The 27,343-nt window shown below is 49.2% G+C and overlaps 1 protein-coding gene across 2 annotated transcripts in view; it reads left to right on the forward strand.

Moving 5' to 3' along the window:
* The window catches only part of NUDT9 (nudix hydrolase 9), a 249,218-nt gene that overhangs the window by 168,096 nt on the left and 53,779 nt on the right, over positions 1-27,343 (forward strand). For both annotated transcript variants that reach the window (XM_078652384.1, XM_078652382.1), the window contains 2 exons: positions 13,302-13,448; positions 13,612-13,696. In XM_078652384.1, coding sequence (XP_078508510.1) covers positions 13,302-13,448; positions 13,612-13,696 — 232 coding nt within the window. The remainder of the gene's footprint in view (positions 1-13,301; positions 13,449-13,611; positions 13,697-27,343) is intronic.

Here is a 27,343-nt window from a genome sequence, read left to right on the forward strand (position 1 = left end):
GCTTGTATGTGTGCTTCTCTTTGCAGGCTACTTTGCATTAATCCTTCCCGACCCGCCCATTTTACAGTTAAAACTTCTCCATTTTTGCCCTCACCCTCTGTGAAAAGAAAATCTTCATCGGCACTGCATTTAGTGTAATTTCAAAGACACTGGTTATAGTTCTTTCACACTCATCATTTTAGAACTGACGCATTTTCGATGTTCTATATGTACAACGAAGCCACAGTTGTTGCTTTTTTTGTTTATCATATGCAACCAACAGCCATTGACAAAACCAATAGTCCAGGCTAGTTGTAAGTGTAATGTTACTTGTTGTATTATATATCTGGATGCAATGACGGGCGCCGCAAAATACCAGTCAGTAGGCACACTATGCTAAGTAAGCACAGATTAGTAGTTTAAATATTTTTAAGACACGCCCCTAATTACATTGTCCACGCCCCTTTGAGAGATTCCCCCCCCCCCCCTCTGTTTTTTTCATCCCACTTAAAGCCCTGGCTACAAGGATGAAACATTAGAAACACCTAAAAAGGCCCTATGTTATAAATAACGGTATTGCTATTGCAGTAATCAGCATACAATTTTTTTTTTTAATTACTGCTTACACTTGTCTGTTTAGAGCAGCTGTTAAAGTACTAAACAGTTGTAAAAAGGAAGTTACGACGTACCAGCCCTTCTTAAATAAATTATTGCTCATATTATACACACTATCCCATTTTTCTTTGGATTCTAATTTTTCTATATTCGTTTTTTCATTAAAACATGCTTAACTATTTGAAAACGTGTGCTGCATTATAATAACACCTCATCTCCCACTCGAAACACAACGATAAAAATACATCTTAATTTCGCTGCCAGAGTGGTAGGACAATAATCACAGAACTAGAAAAAAAGATATGTTCATTCTTTTTTAATGGGCTCATTCAGTTGTACATAATGTAATCTTGGTTAAAAATAAGGTAACAAAAATGTTTTAAAGACTTTTTTATTCTAACTTTTCAACATGCTGCACAGCAGCCACAGTGCTCTACAACATAGCTTGAACACAATGGCAAAGCCAATAGCTCTCGCTATACACTTATAAGGTCCCAAAGGTGACACTTATTGGCTATGCCAATGCTTGTTTCATTGACTGTGGTGCCGTTTAATTGACATTAGAGATAAAATATACCCGCACCTCCATTCATTTAAGATCGAGATAGCGATCAAGAAAGACCAAATTAATTATGTCTCTCAAGGCAATGACTTTTGCCTATTTTATTTTTATTTTCATAGAAAAAAGTTCATCGATACTTATTGGGGCCACATCAGAACCACACTATCAAGTTCACAGAAAATCGTTTTGATTTGAAAATTACAAAACACAATTTGTTATATATCATACAAAAATCTCCGCTAAGATTAGTGATAAAATTACACATACAAAACACAATACATCAATATTGAAACATTCACAATTATAAACATGTCACAAAAAAGTTGTTGAATTCGAAAATACAGATGTTTAACAACTTTTTTGTGACATGTTTATAATTGTGAATGTTTCAATATTGATGTATTGTGTTTTGTATGTGTAATTTTATCACTAATCTTAGCGGAGATTTTTGTATGATATATAACAAATTGTGTTTTGTAATTTTCAAATCAAAACGATTTTCTGTGAACTTGATAGTGTGGTTCTGATGTGGCCCCAATAAGTATCGATGAACTTTTTTCTATGAAAATAAAAATAAAATAGGCAAAAGTCATTGCCTTGAGAGACATAATTAATTTGGTCTTTCTTGATCGCTATCTCGATCTTAAATGAATGGAGGTGCGGGTATATTTTCTCTCTACTGACTTTGGGTCCTACCTCCCTCCTTCCCCTTTTGGACCAAACCCCTCCTATTTTTTGTATATGTTTAATTGACATTGGCACATGTGTTTTTAAAAAACATGCCTTGTGGAACCTATGTACTACATCTACTCTAGGGTTTGACTACAGGGCTACCACACTAATTGAGGTCCAGCGTGGAGTGGAGCCTCTCCCAAGTTGGGATAAGAAGCAATATTGGAGTATGAGGATTGAGTGAGTGTTAGGGCGACATTTTAATGGCAGGAGAGCGTGTGAGCGGCTGACTCGAGTTTCCACTAATTATATACACACACTAGTGTAATGCAAGATGGTAGGATGTGACGAATTGCCACCACCACATGGGTATAACACAGACATGTATGTTTAGCAGAGACACAATTTTGAACAGAAACACGCATTGAAGACAGGAGTTTAATTCATGATTGAGTCACCATCAGAATGGTTTTAGACTGCGATTGTGGCACAAATGCATGACTCACAATCCTACAGACAATGAATTTGCGATACTATGGTGGTTATGTTTGTTGTTTGTGTCGTTCTACAGGTGGAGTGATGACATATCATGTGCATTTAAGATAAGAAGCAGCTATCTGCCCTTACTATATCGAGTGTAGGGAAATTCCCACACCTCTATCCTTCCAGGAGGTTTAAATTGTGCGCTGAAGAACGTCCAGCACCCTTTATGGGGCTCTTGTGGACTGAAACATGTTGGCAATAGGATCTTAAGACCATAATATCCCATAAGACCCTATTCCATAATCTTTTTAATATCCCTGCCAGATCCAAGAATAAAGGGAAACCTAGATCTGACAGAGGAGCTTTAATCTTTATCCCCCTCTGGCCCCAAAAATATTCTAAGCGCTCCCTGAGATACGGTTGAGCCCACCTTGACTTCTCGGCATCAGGGTGACCCGATGATGAAGCATGACACCAATAGGGTGTGTGAGAGAATATAAAACAAAAGGAGTTGCCTCCTGCTTCACCCTAGGTTGAAGAACTATCCTAGCTTCACGAAGGGACATTCCGCCAGTATTGACTTATATTCAGTGATTGCGGGCATCCGGGATTCCCGGATCAACATATTAGGGGAGTACTCTGTGTGTAGTAGTGTTAAGACACAGGAGGGTGCACTCCCCTCGGAAGGTCCTCTCAGCCCTCCAAGAAGTGAGAGAAAAAAAATTCTCACATCATTAGTGTTAATAATTAAGTTTCCAATCCCCTGCTAGGCGATGCAGCCGCGTGCCCACCGTTAGCCACAGTAGTGAGTGATCTTAGAGGTCTCTCGCCAAATATTCCACTTTTTGTACATCTCCCAATTCTCCCACCGGGGTCATTATATAGCCTAGACGCGAGAAGGCTATGTGTGCCCCTGAATAAAAGGAGCAGGCTCTAGTCTGAGGTGTTGCCTACGCCATACATCTGTGATCGCCGACCATGGACTTATTGACACCGACTCCAAATGTTGTGAGTCCTCCCCTTTCTGCCACCAAAGCAACCTTGCCCCAAATGTGAGGGCTCCTCTGATACAGTTGTTTCATTTTGATACTGTCAACCCTCCCTAAGTGCCATGGGGTTATAAAATGTGTTTTTGTTTCCTCTGCCTCTCAAACAGAAGGCCATCAAAATCTGATTTCCTCTGCTTTCCCTTCGAAACTAACCAACATCAATAAATTAGGGTACTGTGAGTTGTTTTTAGGCAAGATTGGACTTGGGACATCGTTCGGTCTGACAATCAGCTGTTATGAACCTTTCACCCTCACTGACAAAGAGAAGAAATCTCTATTTCAGGTCTGTTAATCTTGTGGCAACAGGAAGGTTTACACTGATGACCCACGCTCTCAGTGTATTTATTGCCGCAATCCTAAACTTAAGTCAGCAGAATGCAATATTTGTAAGTCTTTTGCAACTAAGAATCTTAAGGACAGAGAAAGGAGGTTGGCATTATTACTTATGAATAAAGAGAATGTTCTTCCTTCTAAAGGAGAAGTTCCCTCCCTCTTCAGGGGAAGATTCTATGAGAAGTGCCCCTCCAAGCACTTCTATGAAGGCAGCGCCCAAGAGGAGACTTGTACAGTTTCCTGAGCATGATTTATTTGGTACAGCGCTTGTAGCCACCTTCTCTAGTAACAAATTAGATAAGTGTGCCTCTAAGCATTACAGAGATATACTTGTTGTGAAGAAGTTTTCAAAGGATGCATCTACTAAGAAAACCTAGTCGACGATGAGACTGTTAATGACTTTAACTCCATTGTCGATGATGAAGGTATCTTTGATGACAACTATACAATCAACAATGACACAGTCCAAGTTCAGCCTTCCGTTGGTGACAACACCGTTGAGCATTCCATGGATGACTATGAAACCGTCAATGATGACGACCATACCATCAACAACTATATCGTCGACAATAAAACCCCTGTCGATGGTGTCACCGCTGAGAGCCACATAGTCAATGAAAAACATGTGAGGAAATGTTTTTTCACCATTAATGGTGGGTGATTTACCTTCAGTTCAAATATTGCATGTAGATGAAAAAGAAAAGACTTTTGAGAGGCTGAAAGGCAAAGAGGTGAACTCGAAAGTCTGGCCGTGCCACTGAAGCTGGAGGAACCAACTGTGCGGTGTTAAGATTGGGACCTTAAGGTAAGCATTCTGGAGGTCGAGTCTGACAATTCAGTCGTTGGGCCTCAGAAGAACCTGATAAAGATGGATACCCTCCATCTTGAAGTGGCGGAAGACCAGTCACTTGTTGAATTCCTGGCGATTGATCACCGGGCGTTGAACCACTTCCTTCTTCTCCACCAGGAACAGATTCCTCAAAAACCTGGAGGGAGGATGATTGGATGGACGAATAGCCCCTTTAGCAAGAAGTTCCTGACTCTCCACCAGAATAAGGGTAGCCTCCTGTTCAGAGAAGTGGAGGGGGTGAGGGGGGGAAGGGTTGGAAAGGCTAACCATAGAAATCTGAAAGAAACACGTTAGTTATAGATTCCTTACTTTACAATTACCCCAGGCGTCAGACTTGATCCGGAAAGTTTTTTTCATCAGCAGTACCTCTGCGGGTCGGAACGTGGCGTCTGTCGTCTCCGCGTCTGGCGTCGGCGTGCTGGTGGCCTGGATGACTTGCGGCAGCTACTTAGACGCCGGCCTCGCGCGCTGACGTCAGTTCTTTCTTTTTCCGTGCCAGCCAGCGCAGATCTGGGAAGAGCAGTACCTCAGTCATTTTTTTACTAACTTTTTCTCGACTTTTGTCAACTTCTTGTTTCGAGTCTCCGACTCCGAAAAGGTGCACGAGGGATGCCCGGTTTCAAGGCCTGCGATTCCTGTAACCGACTGATGTCAGTGACTGATCCGCACCACGTGTGCCTCTTTTGCCTGGAGCACGACCACGACCCCAAGTCGTGCTCCTACTGCCGGTCGATGGAGCCGAAGGCTTTGCGGGAGCAGTCCCGAAAGCTGCTTGAACGCCGGCCCGGCATGCGTCTCCGCGCCGTCAAGGTCCCGGTCGAGAGGGAGGTCGAGGGACTGGTAGCGGAGCCACCACTATTCTGGTTCAAAATCATCTCTTCGCACTCGGGGTCGGGTAAGTCGAAGCATACGAAGAAGTCGAAGAAGCATCGTCCCTCTTCGACTTCTCGTGATGAGGCACGCGGGTGGTGCCCCTCCTGCGGCTCCGCATGTGGAGCCCGAAGGGTCGACTCCGAGCTTCCCTCCCTTGCCGGGACCCGGAGCAACCCCTCCCAGCATTGTACATTCTACGAGGCGATGCATGCCATCTTTGGGCAAACCGACCCCGCCAGCGCGCCGTCAGGCCCGCGGACTCGGTTGGGGAGCATATGTCTTCGCTTCCGGCGGCTCCAGTGCCACAGGCCCCCCTTGGCTCCAAGCCTTGATCGGTGCCGGTTGAACTGGTTACGCCTCCACCGGCGCCGCTCCTCACGGCACCACTACCGCAAATTTTGCGCCGGTTTGCTTCCCTGCCGGCGTCGACCCCGGCCCCCATCCCGACATGGACACGGAGCCAGACTGGCATCATTCGACTCCGGATCCGGCGCCGGGTGGAATTTTTATACCACTCTTCACTCCTGGGGACCCTTTTCAACAACAATGGCACCCAGAGGATGATGAGGAGGACTGGGAGTGGTCAGATGACCCTTTGACTAACCAGTTGAACACGGTGCAGGACTGGAGAGAGGAACTGGGGGATGCCAGTGGTTTGGACACCTCCCCTGACCTTGGCATGCTGTCGCCTCCTACCGTGGCTATGGAGGAGGGACCGTCGTACGCAGTGGTGTTGCGTATGGTGGCCTAGGCTCTCAACCCCGAGCTTCCTACGGTGGCGGTGAGGACTAACCTCCTGACAGAGGTGCTTCAACCGGCTGCGAGCTCTTCGGAGCCCTTGCTGCCATTTAATGAGGCCCTCCGAGACGTGCTTTTGGGCACGTGGTCCAGGCCCGATATGGGGGCTCCCGTAGACAGGATGATTGCACAACACGGGCTCCATGCGACCCCACTTTCCTCTGCCAACATCCTACCCCGGAATGGTTGGTAGTTCAAGCTTCTACCTCCAAGAGCGCCTTCCCTACCGCTCCACCGGAAAATGAATCCAAAAAGCTGGAACACCTTGGCAAGAAAAGTTTCTCTTCCGCCAGCTTAGGACTGCGGTCTGTAAACACTGCATGTCTCTTGGGCAGTTATTTGCACTCAATTTGGAATACAGTGGTTCTTAGTGCTGCCTTAGTGTCCAGAGGAGGCCCTGGTAGTGCTCTCCCAGCTGTTGCCGCCGGGAGGGATGCAGCAAAGTTTACGATGTTGTGGGCTGGACACCGCTGGCTCTCTGGGCAGGACCATTTCAATGTCAGTAGCGCTTCTTCGCTACACCTGGATGAGATCCACTGGCTTTTCAGGGGATGTCCAGAACCCCTTGATGGACATGCCCTTTGATGGCTGTCGCCTTTTTGGTGACAAAGCAGACAACACCCTAGAGAGCTTCAAGGACTCGCGGGCTATGGCCCAGTCCTTGGGCCTCTCCACCCGTCTGCTCTCCGCCCCTTTCGTGGCTGCAGAAGGGGTGCCCCGCTACGTCCCACCCAGAGCCACGGTCTGCAGCAAGTTACCCGACCTTCTCGCGGGTGGGGATGTGGAAACAACCGGCGTGGTTCCGGTGGCCAGCGGGCGGGCCAGTCCACCAACCCTCCCTCTGCAGCATCCTCCGAACCCTCCTAGTCCGACCTTTCAGGCCCATCAAATGTCAGTGGGCAGCAGGATTCGCCATCACCTCCCCCACTGGCGCACCATCACGTCAGACAGGTGGGTTTTGCAAATAGTCCGAAGGGGCTTCTCACTCCCCTTCGAGACTACCCCTCCAGCCATGCCACCTTAATGCCACCGCCTATCAGAGGATCATCTGGCCCTTCCTCAGCAGGAAGTTACGGCTGTCTTGGCCAAGGGAGCCATTGAGCGCATTCCTGTCCCAGAAGTAGATTGTGGTTGTTACTCCCACTACTTTCTGGTTCCCAAGAAGGACAAGGGCCTGCGTCCTATCAGGGGCGTCAATCGTTTCCTCCGGAAGGAGGAGTTCAAGATGTTGACGCTTGCTCAGGTCTTGTCTGCCCTCGACCCGCAAGACTGGATGGTAGCGTTGGACTTGCAGGACGCTTACCGTCGTTACCTACAGTAGGCCACGAGCACTTTCAGTTTACCGTGCTCCCCTTTGGCCTTGCCAGCGACCCTTGGGTGTTCACGAAAGTGATGGCGTGGTCGCAGCTCATCTGCGCAGATCAGGGGTTTCAGTCTTCCCCTATCTCGACAACTGGCTGTTGAAGGCGGGCTCGCACCAGGCAGTCGTCTCCCACCTCCAGACTACGGCAGACCTCCTGCATTTGCTGGGGTTCTCCATCAATGTGCCCAAGTCGCACCTGATTCCCTCTCAGAAGCTCCTCTTCATCGGAGCGGTTCTGGACACAACGCGGTTTCGGGTCTATCCTCCCGAACAGCGATTCTGGAATATTTGGGCTATAATTTCAGTCTTTCAGCCTCTATCCCGGGTTTCGGTCAGAATGACCCTGAGGCTGCTGGGACTCATGGCTTCCTGCATCCTGCTAGTCGATCATGCTAGGTGGCATATGCAGGCTCTGCAGTAGGACCTGAAGTTCCAGTGGGCGCAGCATCTGGGGAATCTGTCTGATTGCATCCAGACATCGGAGGGCACTGCTCAACATCTGCAGTGGTGGCTCACGAACCAGGATTGGGTCAATGGCAGATCCCTCTCCCTTCCCCAACTAGACCACACTGTGGTGACGGATGCATCCCTTCGGGATGGGGCGGCCACATGGGAGAGGTGGAGATCAGAGGCCTCTGGTCTCCAGCAGAGTCCGGGCTTCACATCAACCTTGTGGAGCTCCAGGCGATTCGTCTTGTACTAAAGGCATTCATTCCCTCTGTCCGGGAAAGAGTAGTGCAGGTGTGAAGGGACAACACCACCGCCATGTGGTACTGCAACAAACAGGGCAGGATGGGGTCGTGGACCCTATGTCAGGAGGCCCTCGGCCTCTGGACATGGCATGAACATCATGGCATATCCTTAGTGGTTCAACACCTGGCAGGTTCTCTGAACACCAGGGCAGACTAACTCACCCACAGGTGCATGATAGATCACAAATGGCGTCTTCACTCTGAGGTGGTCAAAGTTCTCTTTCGACAGCGGGGAGAGCCTTGGTTACATCTATTCGCCACGGAACGGGAACGCTCATGTCCGCAATTCTGCGCATTGGAATTTCCACGGTGGCACTCGCTCGGCGACGCTTTTCGTCACGAGTGGAGTTGCGGTCTGTTGTACGCCTTACCACCTATATCACTTCCGCCCAGAGTGCTGAAGAAGATCAGGCCCGACCGGGCCCAAGTCATTCTTGTGGCTCCGGATTGGGCACGAAGAGTCTGGTATCCCAAGCTGCTCAACATGGCCATCGATCCTCCGATCAAACTGCCTCTTCCGGGGGATCTTCTGTCACAGCAGTGGGGGAAGGTTCTCCACCCGAACCGGTCCAGTCTCCACCTCCTTGCATGTAGATTGAGCGGCAGCAGTTGACCTCCTTCGACCTGCCTCCCGAAGTCTGTGACAGCCAGGCGTCACTCCACTAAGACGGTATACGCCTGCAGGTGGAACAAATTTGTGGCATGGTGTACAGCAAAAGGCTGTGGATCCCCTTTCTGCCCCTCTTTCTAAAGTGCTCTTGTTTCTTCTCTCTTTGGCCCAGCAAGACTCTGCTCTGGGCACTATCAAGGGTTATCTTTCAGCCATCTCTGCCTTCCTTCGGTTGCCTGATCAGCCTTCTCTTTTCAAGTCCCCAGTAGTTAACCGTTTCTTAAAAGGCTTAACGCATCTTTGTCCTCCAATCCCCTTCATTATGCCTCAGTGGGACTTGAATCTTGTGCTAACCTAGTTAATGTGTACTCCCTTTGAGCTGCTGCATAACTGTCCTTTACGTCTTTTGACCCTTAAGACTGCTTTCCTGGTAGCCATCACTTTTGCTAGAAGGGTGAGTGAGCTTCAGGCTCTTTCTTCAAAACCTCTTTTCCTGTCTGTTCATCCGGACAAGGTGGTTCTCTGGACCCGTCCATCCTTCCTTCCTCGGGTGGTCACTGCCCTCCACATCTGGCAGACCATTACTTTGCCCACCTTCTTTCTGCCTCCGCATCCTTCAAAGGAGGAAGAGAGGCTCCACCGTCTGGACCCAAAATGTGCGCTCTCCTTCTATTTGGATCGCAGAAAACAGTTCCAGGTGGATGATCAACTTTTTGTTGGTTACGTGGGTGCAAAGAAGGGTCTGGCCGTACACAAACGCACCATTTCTTGATGGGTTGTGTCTTAAGGCTTGTAACTCTCTGGTTTAAAAGGAGCCTCCAGTCGGGCTGCATGCTCACTCCACCAGGGCGATGGCAGCCACTATTGCCTTGGGAAGGGGAGTGCCTCTGAGTGACATCTGTGAGGCAGCCACGTGGGCATCGCTGCACACGTTCATCAAACACTACTGCCTGGACAGGCGAGTCTGGAGAGACGGCTTCTTTGGCCGTTCTGTTCTCCAGGATTTTCTAGTGTGATCTTGGTCCGCAGACCCACCACCAGGGTTGTTATTGCTGGGGTATCTATTCTAAGGTAAGGAATCTATAACTAACGTATTTCTTTCAGATACACAAGTTACTTAACTTCGGTAACGATATATCTGTAAGAAGCATTAGTTAGTTATAGATTCCTTACCGCCCACCCATCCTCACCGTTCTGCGAACTAGTTTCTAGGGTAAGGACATCCTTTCAGGGCCCTAGTTGTGTGCGCCAATAGTCCGTGGCTTGCATGGCTCTGCGTTTCTGGTGCGGAAAGTCGTGTACAGTACTGACAGCGCGCGAGGGCGGCGTCTAAGTAGCAGCCGCGACGCCATCCCGGCAACCACGACGCTGATGGCGGACGCGGAGCCAACCGACATCACCTTCCGACGTGCATAGGTACTGCTGACGAAAACTTTCTGAATCCAGTCTGACGCCTGGGGGTAATTCTAAGGTAAGTAATCTATAACTAACTAATGTTTCTTTCAGATATATCATCACCAAAGGTAAGTAACTTGTGCTTCTATGTGGAACCCTTGAACTGTTTGAAGCACACAGGCATCAGATTAGAGAGCCCACCAATTGTCTATGAAATGGGCCATCCGACCCCTCCTCCACATACACCTGTGGGGGATCAGGGCTAGATTCACTGTGGGTCCTGGACGAAGGCTCTCCACCTCGGATCCGTTGAGGGAACCTCTGTGCCTCGCCCGTCCTCTAGTTAGGTAGAAAACCCTGAAGCAAAATAAATCTTTCCATTGGTCTAGTTGAGAAGGTTGGCCCACATTGGAGGCGGAGGTTTGGAAGTGGCCGGCCTTGCATCCCCTGCCATGACGGCCTGGTGAAAAAATGCAGTTTGATAATGCACATGATCAACGACTGGGCCTTATCAAGTTAGTTAAAGGTTGATACGTATTTTCCTAGTTTGTTGACGAACTTATCACCAAAGAGCCCGCCCTGTGCCCCCAGTCCGTCGTGAGACGTGGCCAGTTCCCCCAGTTTGATATCAATCTTTATGAATAGCAACGTGCCCTTCTCCATAGAGGTAGCGCAGTTGGCGTTGCTGAGGAAAATGATGGCCCATTGGGCCCTACTGGAGAGCACCTCCAGGCAAATAAGCACCCAGGAGCCTATCCTCAGATGACCACCAAGAGTGGTCAATACCCTTCTTTGAGTCCCTGATGTAATTGGCCAAAAAGGTGGTCACCTGTGCGTCAATCTTGGGCTTAACGGCTATTTTGCCTTCTAAGGAAGGGCAGGGGCACTCGCCTCAAAGGCAGTTCTGTACCTCTTTGTCCAGAGATTTGCGTAACCTGCCTTTCTCATACGTGGCTACCTTGTCCCCCGGGGTACCAATCGGAGAGGCGAGGATGCATAAGCTCCTCTGGGTCCAACATATCTGATTGTGCTCCGCCTGACCCTTCGGTGGTAGGGCCTGACCCTTGAGGGGTGTTGGTCATCGGTCTCCAGGTTCGTTCATGATCTGAGCTGCCATCTGATCCCATGTGGGATCCATCAAAGACAGGAGGGGGAAAGAGGCGCAATTGGACCGGGAGCCGGGGTGTTTCAGGGGTGTCAAATTGGGCATAGGATGGGGTTGGAGCCTAGGAGTTCTTCAACCTAAAAAAAAATCTTGCTCCACCCCCGCCAGTTGTGGGCGCTTGACCAGGTTCTTGGTGAGGGGAGCAGGCCCACTGGAGGTACGGGAGCCAATGGCCCAGGAAGTTGGGAGACGTCAACTGTGTCAGAATGTTTCTGTGCCAGGGAATAAGAAGTGTTGCTCCTCATCTGTGTAACACTTCTCATATTCCCCCATAGGGATTACTTACGTATTCGAGCAACTGCCCATGTACCTGGAGTAACAGTGGTATTTCATGGGGTAAGAGGGAATTTTAAGCTGGGGGTACAGAGAAATATAGCTATGGTAGCTGAGCTACACCCACACTCCGACAATGCTCCCAGGAGTAACGGGCAATGGGCCCCAGCAGACATCACTCGCCCTCAGTTATATGGCGCACTGACTGGAAGAAAAAAAACGCCTAGGCTGTGTCTGCTAGCAAAATGGGAGCTTAGCTCGCCGTAAACAAATTCCTACCCCTCGGGGTGTCAAGCTCCAGACGATAAAGGGGCCAACCTCCAGACGATAAATGGGCCAACCAACCCTCTACTCGGACTGCTGAATGAAGGCTTTCTGAAAAGTGAGGTTGGTTTAAATGTGACTCGATGTGTGCTCCGCTGGCAGTGAGAGGGAGCGTCGTGCAAAGGGCGAGATGTGGGGGTATGTGGCCTCTGGATGGTATAAGACCTCCGTGCGCTCCATCCTGGTTCCTTAGAAACGGACTGAATAAATGCCAGCAGAGAAAGAGCCACAAAGCATTCCTGTAGCCCTGAAAGGCCACACACATTAAACAATGAGTAATACACCACAAGCGGGGACCGAAGTCCCGACACTTAACTTGCACTCAGCTGCCAGCAGCGAAGAAAGAGGTCAAGAGAAGAGAGACAAGAGCAGATGATGGTGCTCCCTACCGCTGAATGGTTATATTGGGCTTGCCTTCTTTGATCTTCATTGTCCCTTGGTTTATGGGAAGTGAAGTTTTGTGTTTGACATGGCTGCTATTTGAATAAAGTAGAAGGAATAGCATAAACCTAACCTCTGGGTCCTGACATAGAATTACAAATTGTACCTCTCATAATATTTTAGAAGGCGTAGGAGAGCAGACCCCCACTCCTAAAAAAAACTGCCCAAGATTTTGTTTATTGAAAACATTTGAATATAAGCCTTTCTTCCTTACTTAATCTCCCAATAGTTTTGTAAGAGTTTTGTAGTGTGAGAGTTAATGAGAGGTCATGTGAAAGTCTGTGAGTATAAGTGAGAGGGCAATACTTGACTTCTATGCTTAGTACACACCACCAATCTGTGTGGGCTTTCTTGCCCTTACAATATCACAATGGAGTCCTGACTTATTGTCTGAGGGTTTCTGGAAGAGAGTACATTCCAAGGTGCGAATGGAGCTCACTACTTATACCGATTCCATTCTTGACCTTTTCTGTATGTTAAACCATTGGTGGGAAGCCCTATGTTTCAGTCTTTGCACCCAGTATTTCATTGATCTCTTTTTGTGGAACACCCCACTCTTTTGTTGAGAGCAGAGCTCCATCTCCATTTGATTCAATTGTGTTTGGCCTATCTGGTAATGGTGACAGCAGGGTTGAGAATGTTTTGTGCCATGCTATTTATACTAAGACTGATCGACTACAGGTTTACTTCCGTCTGTATAAGTCATTGCTCTCAAGGTAGCCCGGAGTTGGTTATCTCATTGAAAGTGATGTGTTGTATTACAGGGCATGGTGGACCCCGGAGAGAAGATCGGAGCCACACTGAAGCGTGAGTTTGGGGAGGAGGCACTGAATGCACTGAAAAAGACAAGTGCAGAGAGGCAGGCCATAGAAGAGCAACTGAACCTGCTTTTCAGCCAGGAGCAGTTTCAGGTATGGGCGGCCCAGTGGAAAATACAAATTTGAACCTCTGTGTGTGCATATGTGTTTCAGGCAGTTGGTGTGTCTTTGTATACACATTTATTTTTGACTGTGGATGCTCTGCTCTCTGTGAATGCAGACACATGGGTAACCTCTGTCCTCCTTCTTTACCAAGGCGTACAAGGGTTACGTTGATGACCCACGCAACACTGACAATGCCTGGATGGAGACCAAAGCTGTGAATTATCATGATGACACAGGTTAGTGTATCTGTACTTACTTTGGAAGGGTGTGAATGTCCTGAAGCCCCGCAATAATAAAACTATATCTATCCAAAACAGCACACTTGGGATGCTGAACCTTGTTTTATTTCCCCAGTTGGGTATGTGTTCCAGTTCTTCCCATGCCTTTTATGGCAGGAGAGGCAAATACTCCTTTTCATCATTAGCAAGCCATTACAGAGCTTTTGTTTAGATTTTGCAGTTGCTAGAGTATGTAAATGTTCACTACATTGGGTGATAAACCTATCAACTGTCCAGTTTTCAGCGTACAATATGCCTAAGCCTGGCTATAGCTGGGGATCAAAAACATGATTCTGTCTCCTAGGGCATATGCTAATTTAATTGGCTGTCCATGAAAACACCCTTGTTTCATATTACTCCAGTGAGAGTGTGCTTGTCTATTTCACATGACAAGCAGGGAGATCTTGTAGCTAACAACTCATTTTGTCCCAAAGTCTAGGTACAAATGGAGAGGAGAAGAGAGATTCGAAATGCTAATCAATGGAATGCACTTTCTGTACACACCTGCATCTTCTGGACCAGAAAGGACCTAAATCTCTTCCTGGTCTCTGAATAAAGTCAGTGCAGTTAAATGTATTGGCTATTTATTGAAGTCCTGTATCTGCATGGGAAGTGCACATAGATTTTTCAGATTGCAGTGCCCACCATAAAAAAAAGGACTGAGGAGGGGTGTGGCCAGCAACATGGCCGACTAGGTTGTGCCTCTCGTGAGCTCCGCCGAGCTCGTATTGATCCGTCTTAATACACCGGTCCACGGACCAGTTTTTTTGCTGATCCGGGACAGGTCCTGAGACTGCCGAAGCTGGGGGCACCGTCTGTAGCCTGAATAACACGGAGGAGGATGACTGACGGCGCGCGGCACCGGACGCCGAGAACTGCGGCCTGATCCCCTAGGGCCGGGAGCACATGTCTGGCGGCTGCGGCCGCGACGACAGCAGAGGCGACGTCTCTTGAAGTGGGGCCCGGACGAGGGTCCTGTGAGGCTCCGCGGCGCTGTTCCCTGCACCCTGCTGCTGAGGAACCCTGGGGGCGAGGAGGCAGTGTGGCGGCTGCCGCGGTGAGACCATAGAAAAGGCCAACGGCGGTTCTGCTCCTCCCCCCCCCACCACCCCCCTCCTCCCGCATTCATACACGGACCCTGAACACAGGGGGGGGCAGCTGAAGTCAGCGAGGCCGCAGCAAGAACACAGGGGGCATCTAAAAAACCCTGCTACCAGGCACCGGTCGGCACCGGGGGACAGTGGATACATCGGGGGGGCCAGTCGCGCCTTCCCCGCCCCCCCCTCCCACCCTTCACCCGCCAGCAGGAGATACGCGGGGTCGGGACCTCAGGAAAAGACCGGCCAGAGAGGCGCACACTGCTTTGCTGCTGGGGCGGGTCCCCCTGAACGTGGGGACAGGACGGTGGGCCACCCGCGCCGTGAATAGTGCCATACTTAGCTTAACATCGCGGAACAGTGAACACACCATGGGGAAGAAGGAGGTAGCCGCTCGGGCCCCGGGACAGGGCACCATGGACCTTTAAGCGACGGCGCCTCCTGCCACGGAGTCAGGGGCCCAAGGACCGCGCTCGGACACGGCGCTCCTGATGGATGCCATCCAGGCATCACGAGACGACATAAAAGCGTCCAGGCCCGCCCTTGAGGTCAAGATTGGTTAAGTAGGGTCGGATTTTACGCTATTGCGCCAAGATTTCCACAACTTAACTGAGAGGGTGACCACGGCAGAAACCCGGCTGGGAGAGGCGGAGAACACGCTCACTGCCCTTAAGAAAGACATGGCGGACCTTCAGACATCACAAAGGCAACTTCAATGGAAGGTGGATGACGCAGAAAATAGGGCACGTCGCAACAACCTGCGTTTTGTGGGATTTAGGGAAGGACTTGAGGGGACCAATATGGTGGCCTTCCTCCATACATGGCTGCAGAAGACCTTCCCGGCGACACGCTTTTCCAACTGATTCATTGTTGAAAGGGCACATAGGGCGCTGCTGGCAAAGCCCCCGGAGGGGGCGAGACCCCGACCAATTATTGCCCGCTTCCTGAACTTTGCAGACCGTGATCTCATTCTGAGGGAAGCACGAAAACTGGACGAAATACGATTTGAAAATGCTGTGATCATGATCTTCCCGGACTACAGCCAAGAAGTCCAGAGACGCTCCTTTGACGCGGTGAAGGCAAAACTAAGGGACTTAAAACTGCAATATATGCTACTCTTCCCGGCAAAGTTAAAAGTTATCTACTGAGACAAGTCGCACTTCTTCACACACCCCGACGATGCATGGCAGTGGCTGGAGGAGCGTCCCCTGAGACACAGGGCAACGGGGGAGCGGCGCGAGATGCAGGATAGACCGCAAATCATGGAGCCCTCCTGGGGGCTACCGAAGACTCAGAGGTCAAGAGGAGCGAAGGGGCGCAGGAGTCTGACGACGACCCCGTATCCACAGTTGGCTCGGAACACCAGCCTGCGGCGAAGATCGGCCTCCCCGGGGGTCAGGGACGACGAGGGATCCAGGTTCCGCTGCCTGGAGAGGGACATGCGATCAGAAGGAGAGGAGGACGAGGCCGGAGCTACGTCTGCGGAAGAGGACAATGATACGCAATCTATGCATCCGCTGGTAGCATTGATCCGAGAGATGGAACAAGATGCACCAGGGGACGATGGGACCCCTCAGGACGCTGTCCAGGACTCTCATTCGTGATTACGGGACACTGTGGACATAAAGTTTCCGGCTCGGCTGGAGTGCACGCAAGTTAAGCCCCCTACAAACTTTCTTCTTTCAAGTTCTTTGTTGTGTGCTGTTTTTATGCACGTCATTCGGGAGGGAGACAGTTTTGGTGGTTCTTGGACTACTGTCCAGAAACTGTGGTGCTAGGGATTTCTAGGGGTGGGCGATAGACCTTCTCTTCCTGGTGGTCCCTGATGCTGTTGGCAACGGAGAAGGGGCTGGAGGGAGGGGGAGGTAGGGTGGGGGGGGGCGCAGGAGTTTTTTTTTGCAGTTTCTTGGTTGTGGGATCCCGGGAGGGGTTGCTGGGTGGGATGGGGGAGAGGGGGGGTTGGGGGGATGGGGTTTGGTAGAGCATGTCTGGATGAGCACACGCACGCATGACCCGTCGGTCCTCTATGACGGAATATGGCCGCGACTAACCCTTAATGAATGACGCAAGGAGAGATGCCCTGATGGGGGAAGGTGGCTCTTTAGATGAGTTTAGTGTACTTGCTTGGAATGTTAATGGTCTGGGCTGTAGGATCAAGCGTGGATTGGTGAATAACTATGTGAAGAGGTCTGGGGTGGAGGTTATAATGTTGCAAGAAACACACTTACGGGTCACTAACTGCGCCTTCCTGGTGAGAGGGCCCTATAGGGCTGGCCCATGCGGGATTCACGTCTGGCTCACGAGGGGTTGCAATCCTGATTAAAAAATACCCACCCATGACCATAGCGCAGACCTGGGTAGATCTACAAGGAACGTACGTAGGGGTGTGGGGTCATTGGAAAAGAAAGGAATACACGTTCATATTGGCGTATGCCCCACCCAAACTCCAGGCAGCCACACTTCGGGGAGTTGTTGACATACTCCTCAACACGTCTGACACAGTACAGGTCCTGGGAGGAGACTTTAATGATGTAATGGACTTTGGGGCGGACAGGACGGGAGATAGAGATAGGCCCACTAGTCCGACTCTGCTGGCTACCACCATGGTAGCCATAGGCTTGGTAGATGTCTGGAGGTGGCTACACCCGGATAGCCGGGAATACTCCTTTTTCTCGGGGGCACATAAAGTATATTCCCGCCTTGACTATATATTCATGGCTAGGCAGGCGCTGTGTGTCACTGATGTGGCAGAATACCGGGCCAGGGGCATCTCGGACCACTCACCTTTGTTACTCAAGGTAGGACGGCGGAAAGAAAAACGGCCTGCGGTACTACGACTTACGGCCTGGGACCTCTAAAATGCAGACATACTGAGAGGCCTCCGGGCTGACCTGAAGGTTTATGTAGCAGAAAATGAGGGGACGGTGGCCTCCGGAGTGACATTCTAGGAGGCACTCAAAGTGGTTATGAGGGATAGGGCACATAATCGATTGGCTGAAGACAGGAAAAAAGTACAGGCAGAGGTGCTAGCATTGGAATCCAAGCTGCAGGCCTTAGAGCAGGAGCACCTGATCACGAGAGACCCCACTACATTTAGACGAGTGTCGGATGTACGAACTCAGTACAGACATTTAGTAACCGGTGAGGTGAAAGCACAGGCTCTGGCGACTCTCCACCGACTTTACGATGTGGGGGATAAGTCCGGGCGCCTCCTGGCGTGGTTGAGCAAGAAAGAGAAAGATGCACGGTGGGTGGAGAAGATGAGGGATGGTGGGGGAAACTGGGCCCAAACAGATGTCCAGATAGCCACCGCATTTGCAGAATACTATGGGGCCTTTTATGAGGCGAGGGAGCTGGGGTCGAGGGAAGACGCACTGCAGTACATGGCTCATATACAGCTTCCTGCCCTGGACGAGGCGGACTGCCAAGATCTGGAGGCCGACATAACTGTGGAGTAAATTAGAGTGGCCCTGGCCAAACTCAGGGCAGGTAAGGCGTCAGGCCCTAATGGATTCCTGGCGGAGTTCTTCAAGAAAACGGCGGATCTTCTGACCCGTCATTTATTAGGACTGTTTGTAGATGCTGAAGCGGAAGGGACGTTTCCGTTTGACCTCCGTCAGGCTACGATTATCCCAATCTATAAGGAAGGTAGGCCACCTGCTGACTGCTCGTCCTATCTCCCCATTTCCCTCCTCAATGTGGAGGCAAAACTCTATGCAACGATACTGGCCCTCCGCCTTCGAAAAGTGATTTCAGGACTGGTTCATCTTGACCAGACGGGGTTCCTGCCTGAGAGGGCGACTAGATATAACCTGAGGAGAACACATAACTGGCTAATGGAGGTGTGCAACAGGGAGGATCCTCACTGGTTTCTCTCCCTCGATGCCGAGAAGGCTTTCGACGCAATTCACTGGCCCTTCCTAGAGGGAGTGCTGGACCGTTTCGGTTTTGGACCCGAATTCAGAAAAAAGATAAGTCTGCTGTATGCTGACCCTAGGGCGACGGTCCGGGTAAATGGCACCATGTCAAAGGACTTTCCTATACGGCGCGGCACCAGACAGGGTTGCCCCCTGTCCCCACTGCTGTTCGCCCTCTCTATAGAGGTCATGGCGGGTGCAATACGACAGAAGGAAAATATTAGGGGCTTCAGTATACGACCATCAGATACGTCTGAGGAAAAGCTTTCCCTATATGCGGATGACGTCCTGTTGTATATCACGGAACCAGACACTACCATACCGGCGCTGTTCTCAGAACTGGAGCGTTATGGGTCACATGCGGGCTACCAGATTAACTGGCATAAGTCCATCCTATACGATCCCCGACGCCGGGAGGGGGGACCCATGCTCCCAGAACAGCTGAAAACGACAACGGAAGGGTTTACCTACCTCGGGGTCTTCGTTACAACGGATAGGGTGCTCTCCTTTGAACGGAACATCAGCCGCATATTACGCAACTTTATTGAAGACGTGGCGCGATGGGAATTGCTTCCCTTGACGCTCCTTGGTAGGGCGGCAATGTTTAAAATTATTACGCTTCCTCGATTTCTGTATGCCCTTCAGAATGAATACTTTCCCTTGCAGGGCAGGGTGTTTCGGGAAATTCAGGCTGAGCTTCGAACCTTTCTGTGGTTGGGGAGGCAGCGCAGGGTGGCACTCTCGACCCTGCAGAGACACCAATATAATGGGGGAATCTCCCTGCCCGATTTAGAGGCCTATTATTGGGCAGAACATCTCATAGCCATTAATGAATGGATGCACGCTCCGGCCGCCCATCCCACTTTTGCACTAGAGAGACACACTATGGACACGCGCACATACCTACATTATTTATACGGAGGTAAGGGTGGGGCTAGATTATTGCCTGCTACGAGGATTACCTTAGGGATCTGGAAGAGGGCGACAAAAGCGATAGGGTGGGAACGCAGACTGACAAAGCAAACTCCGTTGTGGAAGTGCGCCTGGCTGCAGGAACTTAATAAACTGAAGAGATTCCGAGGCTGGGATGACATAGGCCTGTCAACGTTGGGTGATGTGATGAAAAACGGGGTGCTACAATCGTTCCCCTCGCTACGCAAGGAATATGGGCTCCACCACACACAATACTTTAAATACATGCAATTCCGACTCGCATGGCGGGCTGAGGGGGCCCTGACGGAGGCACTCCCAGAGTTTGCCCCTCTGGATTGGCCGCCTTCTACAGGAAAGGATTGTAGGTAGGGAAGTGTGGCTTACATATAGGACAATAATAAATAATAGGCCTGATAGACTGGAGAACCTTTGGACAACATGGGAGCGAGAAGTGGGTGCCAGAAGTGGCTGCCATGGATGATGTGGACTGGAGCACGGTCCTAATGCATTTCAGGGAGGTAGCGGTTAAATCTCGCCTGAGGCTGATCCAATGTAATGTCCTTCATAGGACCTATTATGACCGACGGCGCCTCCACAAGATTGGGAGAATAAATGACCCGGGTTGTCTGAGGTGTCGCACCGATATAGGAGACTTCTATCATACTCTCTGGACGTGCCCGAATATTCAATTCTTCTGGCAGGCGGTCCTGACAGAGCTGGGGGAGGTGCTAGAGACAACCATACCCTCAGATCCTAAACTTGCCCTACTGGGAATGACGAATGATGTGGATTTGGCGAGACCTTGATCTTTCTGGTGCTGGCTCTGGTGGTAGCCAAGAGAGATGTGGCCCGTAAATGGGGGGCACCAGATACGCCGCAAATAGAGGAGTGGATGAAGGGAATGGATCTCTAAATGGCTGCCGACAGAGTTACGTTCAAGGCGAGGGGGTGCCCCAAGAAATTTAGCAGGGTATAGGGTAAATGGAGGCATTACCATGGGCTGGATGGAGGGTTATGAGACACGGGGGAGGTATGAGAACTTATTCTTCCGGGTGCGGAATGTGATGTGGAGGTGGTGGCGGATCTGTAGACGGAGTAGGGTGAGACTCTTAACTGAACCATGTGACACGATGTACAATGTTGTTGCGCAACAGAAGGGGAAAATGGATAGAGGGGTGGGGGGATGGGTGTGTTGCTCGAAATTAACATGCTTAATGATTGTTTCCATGATGAAAAATGTTAATACATTTTTTTTTTTTTTAAATGTTTTAAAAAGAAATAACTAAAAACTGATAGATGCTTGCAAGGATTAAATCAGAGATTAAAATCGGATGTGATCTCAACAGAAAGTATAATTAGACTGTCTGTTTTTTCATGCACTGGTTCGGTCTTCTATTATATGTAAACCCTGATCCTACTTTCTAAATGTTCTCAAATCAGTGTTTGACTAAATCAAGATACTAGGATCTGGGTTTAAATAATGCAGATGGCTGAGTAAGTGCATGGCTGTCCCAGAGTATAGTTAAAGGATGTAATTCAGTAGGTATAAACCCTCTTTATCAATTGAAAAGAGGCAATGAGCCGCACATCCAGATTACTCCCCATTTGGAAAAACTAGTCTCAACCAAAAACCAAATGTGGAGATTTAACAATATCAGTCTAGGGCAGAATACGTCTCCTCAGTCATCAACAGATCTAACCAGTTTCTCAAAGTGGACCATTAAACTTTAATTGTGCAATGAGAAAGACTTTATGGCTACAGATTACAATGTTTCTGTGATATAATGTTAAGTAATAGTGTTATTTAATTTTAATATTAAAAACAGCAGCAAAGTTGTATCTTCTATTTGACTGCAACGGTCTCTCAGTTTGCCTTCAATGCTGGCTATGCTATACTCATGAGTGCTGTGAATCGTACAAAAGAAGCCAGAGTACAGAGCAGTGAGTGTGTGCTCTAATATTTTTGGCAAGATAAAACGCAAGGTATGTGAAAAGGGTGCAGCACTGAGACAGAACAACAAAACCCAAACACTTCTAAGAAGTGCTCATTGTAAATAGAAAAAAAGTTCTAAAGACAAAATACAAAGGCACAAGTGAAGAAGGACAAGTCCTGCGGCATTACTCCATGAGAGCTAACAATTGTGAAACGATGGGACAAACATGAAACATTAACCACTTAGACGCAACGTTATTTTAAAGGACACTAACATAAGCCAATCAAAAGCTCTGGACGGGCTTTAAGCCCACAGAGTGAATATAGCCTGTCTCGAAGACAGCACATGCACTCTGCCATGTTTCCTCCTTTTTGGGTGGGGCCTCCTATTTTGCATCATCTTTATCTATAATGGAAAGAGCATTTTCCCTTTTACATTAATTTTTAGGTCTCGCCTGTGCCGTGCAGTGCTCTGTGCTTGCAAAACCTCTTATTTTAAAAACAGAATTCTTATAAGGGGGTTAGAACCTGCCCAATACTTTATCTGAGCTTGCCATTGGTTGATTCCAACATTGCTCAAATTTACACGCTTCTGATTGGTCAGCACAGGGACTTTGCACGTCTTCCTGCTCTGCTTTGCCGGTCTTCCTGCTCTGCATTTCCTGTCCATGCCATGAAGCTTGAATCAAGTACACCTTTCGGTCACTTGCTACTGGCCAGTGCCCTTCCACTGGCTACCACTGTGAAAGTACTTTTTTTGTTTTTCATCCCCTAGCAAGCACTGCATGCGAGTGCATCTACAGGCTGTCTTCTCTTTACTTCTCCTTCACCCCACCCGCTCGCCTTCCTTCCCCTGTTGCTGTTCCTACCCCACACGCCTCCCTGCTGTTTGTTATTTTCATGTCTTCTCAGAGAAACCTTGGAGAGCTCAGATTAAAAGTACAGCCCACTTCAAAAGGGCATTTCCCTCGTTCCCACCCTCCTCCTTCCCTCTTTTGGAAATTACCTTTGATTTTGCTGGTAATCAGTTCGACCTGTATTGCTATTATTACCTAATTTGCTAATATAATTTCAAAATAATGTCTTCTTATAAAAAAAACAAATTGTGTCTGTGTTCGCTCATGCTGTGCTCCTATTAAATAAATCCATCCGATTCCTGCAGCATTGTAGTTTGTTTTTCCTTTCTCAAGTGTGAAATAATCTTCGACGCCTTCCTGTTAATGCCTCTATGAGTGCAGTTGCTGCTCCTGCTTTGTGTTTCTGGGCGTGCAATACCGGCTTTATAGTTCAAGTTCAAAAATTTGTATAGCGCACTACTCACCCAGAGGGTCTCAAGGCGCTTGAGGGAGGGTGGGTGTGTTACTTATCGAAAAGCCAGGTTTTAAGCTGCTTTCTGAAGGAGAGGTGGTTCTGTGTAAGGCGGAGGTGAGTGGGGAGAGAATTCCAGGTTTTGGCCGCTAAGTAGGAGAAGGATCTTCCTCCCATGGTGGATCTGTGGATGCGCGGAACTGCGGCAAGGGCTTGATTGGATGATCGTAGTTGGCGGGTGGGTGTGTAGGACAGTCGTGTGTTGAGGCATTCGGGTCCTAGGTCGTAGAGGGGCTTGTGTGCGTGGGTGAGGAGACGGAAAGTTATTCTCTTATTGACGGGGAGCCAGTGGAGGTCTTTCAGGTGACCGGAGATGTGAGCTTGACGGGGGATGTCTAGTATGAGTCTGGCTGAGGCGTTTTGGATGCGTTGTAGTTTTTTCTGTAGTTTGGCTGTGGTTCCGTCGTAAAGGGTATTTCCATAATCCAGTCGGCTAGTAACCAGTGCGTGGGTGACTGTCTTTCTTGTTTCGGTGGGGATCCAACGGAAGATTTTTTTGAGCATGCGTAGGATGTTGAAGCATGAAGATGAGACGGCGTTGACTTGTCTGGTCATCGAGAGGGAGGAGTCAAGGATGAAGCCCAGGTTGTGTGCGTGATCTGTAGGTATGGGTGCAGTACCCAGGGCTGGTGGCCACCATGAGTCGTCCCAGGCGGAGGGGGATGATCCTAAGATGAGGACTTCTGTTTTGTCCGAGTTTAGTTTTAAACGGCTGTTCTTCATCCATTCGGCTACTTCTTTCATTCCTTCGTGTAGATTGGTTTTGGCGGTGTTTGGGTCTTTGGTGAGGGAGAGGATCAGCTGGGTGTCGTCTGCGTAGGAGATGATGTTGATGTTGTGTTGTCGCGCGATGGATGCGAGGGGACTCATGTAAACGTTGAAGAGGGTGGGACTGAGTGATGATCCTTGTGGTACGCCGCAGATGACTTCGGTGGCCTCTGATTTGAATGGGGGGAGGTGGACTCTCTGGGTTCTTCCGGCAAGGAATGAGATGATCCAGTCTAAAGCATTTCCTTGTATTCCGACGTTGCTGAGGCGTTGTATGAGGGTGCTATGACAGACTGTGTCGAAGGCGGCGGAGAGGTCAAGTAGGATTAGGGCAACTGTTTCTCCGTTGTCCAGTAGCGTTCGGATGTCGTCTGTAGCAGCTATGAGGGCGGTTTTGGTGCTGTGTTTGGCTCGGAAGCCGGACTGTGAGGGGTCGAGGCAGTTGTTGGACTCAAGGAAGGCAGCGAGCTGATTATTGACGGCTTTCTCAATGACTTTAGCAGGGAATGGGAGGAGTGAGATGGGGCGGTAGCTCTTAAGTTCAGAGGGGTCTGCTGTGGGTTTCTTCAGAAGGGCGCTGAGTTTGGCGTGTTTCCAGCTTTCCGGGAAGGTAGCGGAGTTGAGGGAACAGTTGATGACATCGCGGAGATGGGGTGCGATGATGGAGTCTGCTTTGTTGAAGATGTGGTGGGGACATGGGTCGGTTGGTGAACCTGAGTGGATGGAGTTCATCAGGCGGATGGTGTCTTCAGTAGTGATTGGGTTCCAGGCGCAAAGGTTGTGAGAGTGCTGTTTTGGTTCGGGGGTGGGTGGAGTGGTCTGTTCTTCGGACTGGTTTTCAAAGCTGTTATGTATGTCGGCGATTTTGTTGTGGAAGAAAGAGGATAAAGAGTCGCAGAAGTCTTGGGAGGGAGTGATGTCGTTGGTGCCGGCGGTGGGGTTGGTAAATTCTTTGACGATGTTGAATAATTCCTTGCTGTTGTGGGCGTTGTTGTCGAGTCGATCCTTGAATGCTGATTTCTTAGTGGAACGGATCAATTGGTGGTGTTTGCGGGTGGCGTCCTTGAAGGTGGTCAGGTTATCAGTGGTTGGGTTTTTTCTCCAGGTTTTCTCGAGGGTACGACATAACTTCTTGGATTTCTTAAGGGCATCGTTGAACCAGGGGGCCTTTTTGTTACCTTGTTTGATCTGGTGGTTTTTCAAGGGTGCTAATTCGTCAGCGCTGTGGGTGATCCATTGTGTGAGTTTGTTGGCAGCTTGGTTTGGGTCCGATGATATGGCAGGCGGGTTTTGGTTAAGCGATGTGAAGAGTTGGTCGTGGTAATTTTCTTCCAGTTTCTTCGAGGAATGGGATGTGGGGGGTTGTGGGTCGTGGTCTTTTTGTAGCTGAAGTGGACGCAGCTGTGGTCCGTCCAATGGAGAGCTGTGGTGTGATCGAAGGAGATGTGTTTGCTGGAGGTGAAGATAGGGTCGAGCGTGTGTCCGGCTAAGTGGGTGGGGGTGTCAACAAGTTGTATGAGTCCGAGATTGGCCAGGTTGTCCAGAAGGGTGTTGGTGTTGCTGTCGTTTTTCTTTTCCAGGTGGAAGTTGAGGTCTCCCAGTAGAATGTAGTTCTCGGATGTGAGGGCATGTGGGCTGATGAAGTCAGTGATGTCTTCGTTGAATTGTGTGCGGGTTCCTGGTGGTCTGTAGATGAGGGTGCCTCGGAGTGTGGTCCTGGGGTCGGTGTGGATCTGGAAGTGAAGATGTTCGGCGGTCGCAAGGTTATCGTCGGAGCTGGTCGTGATTCGGATGGTGTTCTTATGGACGATGGCGATGCCTCCTCCTGTTTGGTTGGTGCGGTCTTTTCGGATGATCTTGTAAGCGTCCGGGATGGCTATGGCGATGTCGGGCGCGGATGAGGCGTTCATCCAGGTTTCTATAAGGAAGGCGACGTCCGGTGAAGTAGTGTTGAGTAAGTCCCAGAGTTCAGTGGCGTGTCTGTGGACCGAGCGGGTGTTCAGCAGGATGCACTTCAGGTCGTTAGTCGGCGTTGTGTTTGGAGGAAGTGGATTTGGTGTGGGTCCTGATGCAGGTGAACTTGCAGGAGTGGCAGGCGAATGGTCCATGGGTGTGTCCTGGGGCAGCTTCGCAGCATTGACGTGTGCGACCGGGGTTAAGGGCAAGGAGGGTAGCGGCGCCATACGTTATGCGGGTGGACTGTGTTTTGCGAGGACTAGGGGGAATGGCGCTGTAGTAAGTGTTGGCTCGTGTCAGTTGAGTGTGGATGTTTTGGCTAACAAATTTTACAATGTACAGAGTCAACCCGTCCACCTGAACTACTACCCCAGCTCATCTTTTTCTTTAATTGCACTCTCATTTTTGGTTTGCTTGCACAACGTGATATTAACAACATAGTCTGCAGTAAGAACACATGAATGCATTCTCTCATGCCTTGCAAAACACGTATATAGTTTTGTCTTACTAATTCAAAGTGCCCTAACTTATGCATGTGCAGCCTTGTTTTAGCTATCTGATTTGCAAATGGGGATACTTTTATTTCTGTGTGTTGGGCTGTTTTTAGTGTTGATTTCCGTGATTTTACAAACATGTTGCATAGCAGCTCATCTGCTGAGCAACATGTGAAAAGACAAAGACACATTGGTGAATCCTATTGGCTTTGCCAACGCTTGTTATTATTGGTTTGTGCAAAAAATGTCTTCCTCATCTGCCTGCTGCGGCGGCCAATAATGGTCAATTATACCTTGCCTTCATGGATCTGTCGGCAGCCTTTGAGTGCATGGCACAGTCTAAACTGTGGCAGTTCATGGAGGCAATGGGAATTGAGATCCAGATTATTAATGTTATCCGTGACCTGTATGCCGGAGCCACTGCTTGTGTTTGTTTGGCAAGGGAGGAGAGTGCACAAGAGAATTAAAAATCTCTAGGGGCATGAGGCAGGAATGCGTCTTTACGCCCTTCTTATTTGCTTTACTGACTTTGACTTTGACTATTAAGGCTGTGGAATCTGTATTTCTAGGGTCTACCACAGACGTTCCTGTTATTAATTCTCTTTCAGTCCTGATACTCCTCTATGCTGACGACTAGGTGATCCTTGCACACACAGGTAAAGTGCTGTGTCGACTCGTTGAGGAGTACGCAAAATTTATGAATAACCTGGATCTGAAAATTTACTATTCTAAGTCCTTTGTTTTGTGGCAGGCCCAAAGCAGCAGAAACAGCCACAAATGTATGTTGAACGGGTGAAGCTAGATGTTGTAGACTCTTTTCACTAAATAGGGATCATGTGCGATCGAGATAATAATTGGAGAAATATGGTCTCTAACAGGGGATTATTGATTTGAAAAAAATATTGGGGCCCTCTTCAAATTTGCAAAAAAACCTGGGACCAAACCAATGGAAGTGATAAAAAAGGTTTACGAGGCGAAAACACTATCCGCCACCTCTTATGGCACAGCTGTTTGGGGTATCACTGATTATGATGTGGCTTTCATTCTGGCGTAAAGAAACCCTCTCCTTGACTAGAGATATTGTAAATGACTCCCTGAAATTAGATGGTGCAGGTAAAATAAGATGGTTAAGTTATGTT

This window comes from Lissotriton helveticus, chromosome 7, assembly GCF_964261635.1.
Source record: "Lissotriton helveticus chromosome 7, aLisHel1.1, whole genome shotgun sequence".
In the NCBI taxonomy this organism is placed as follows: domain Eukaryota; kingdom Metazoa; phylum Chordata; class Amphibia; order Caudata; family Salamandridae; genus Lissotriton; species Lissotriton helveticus.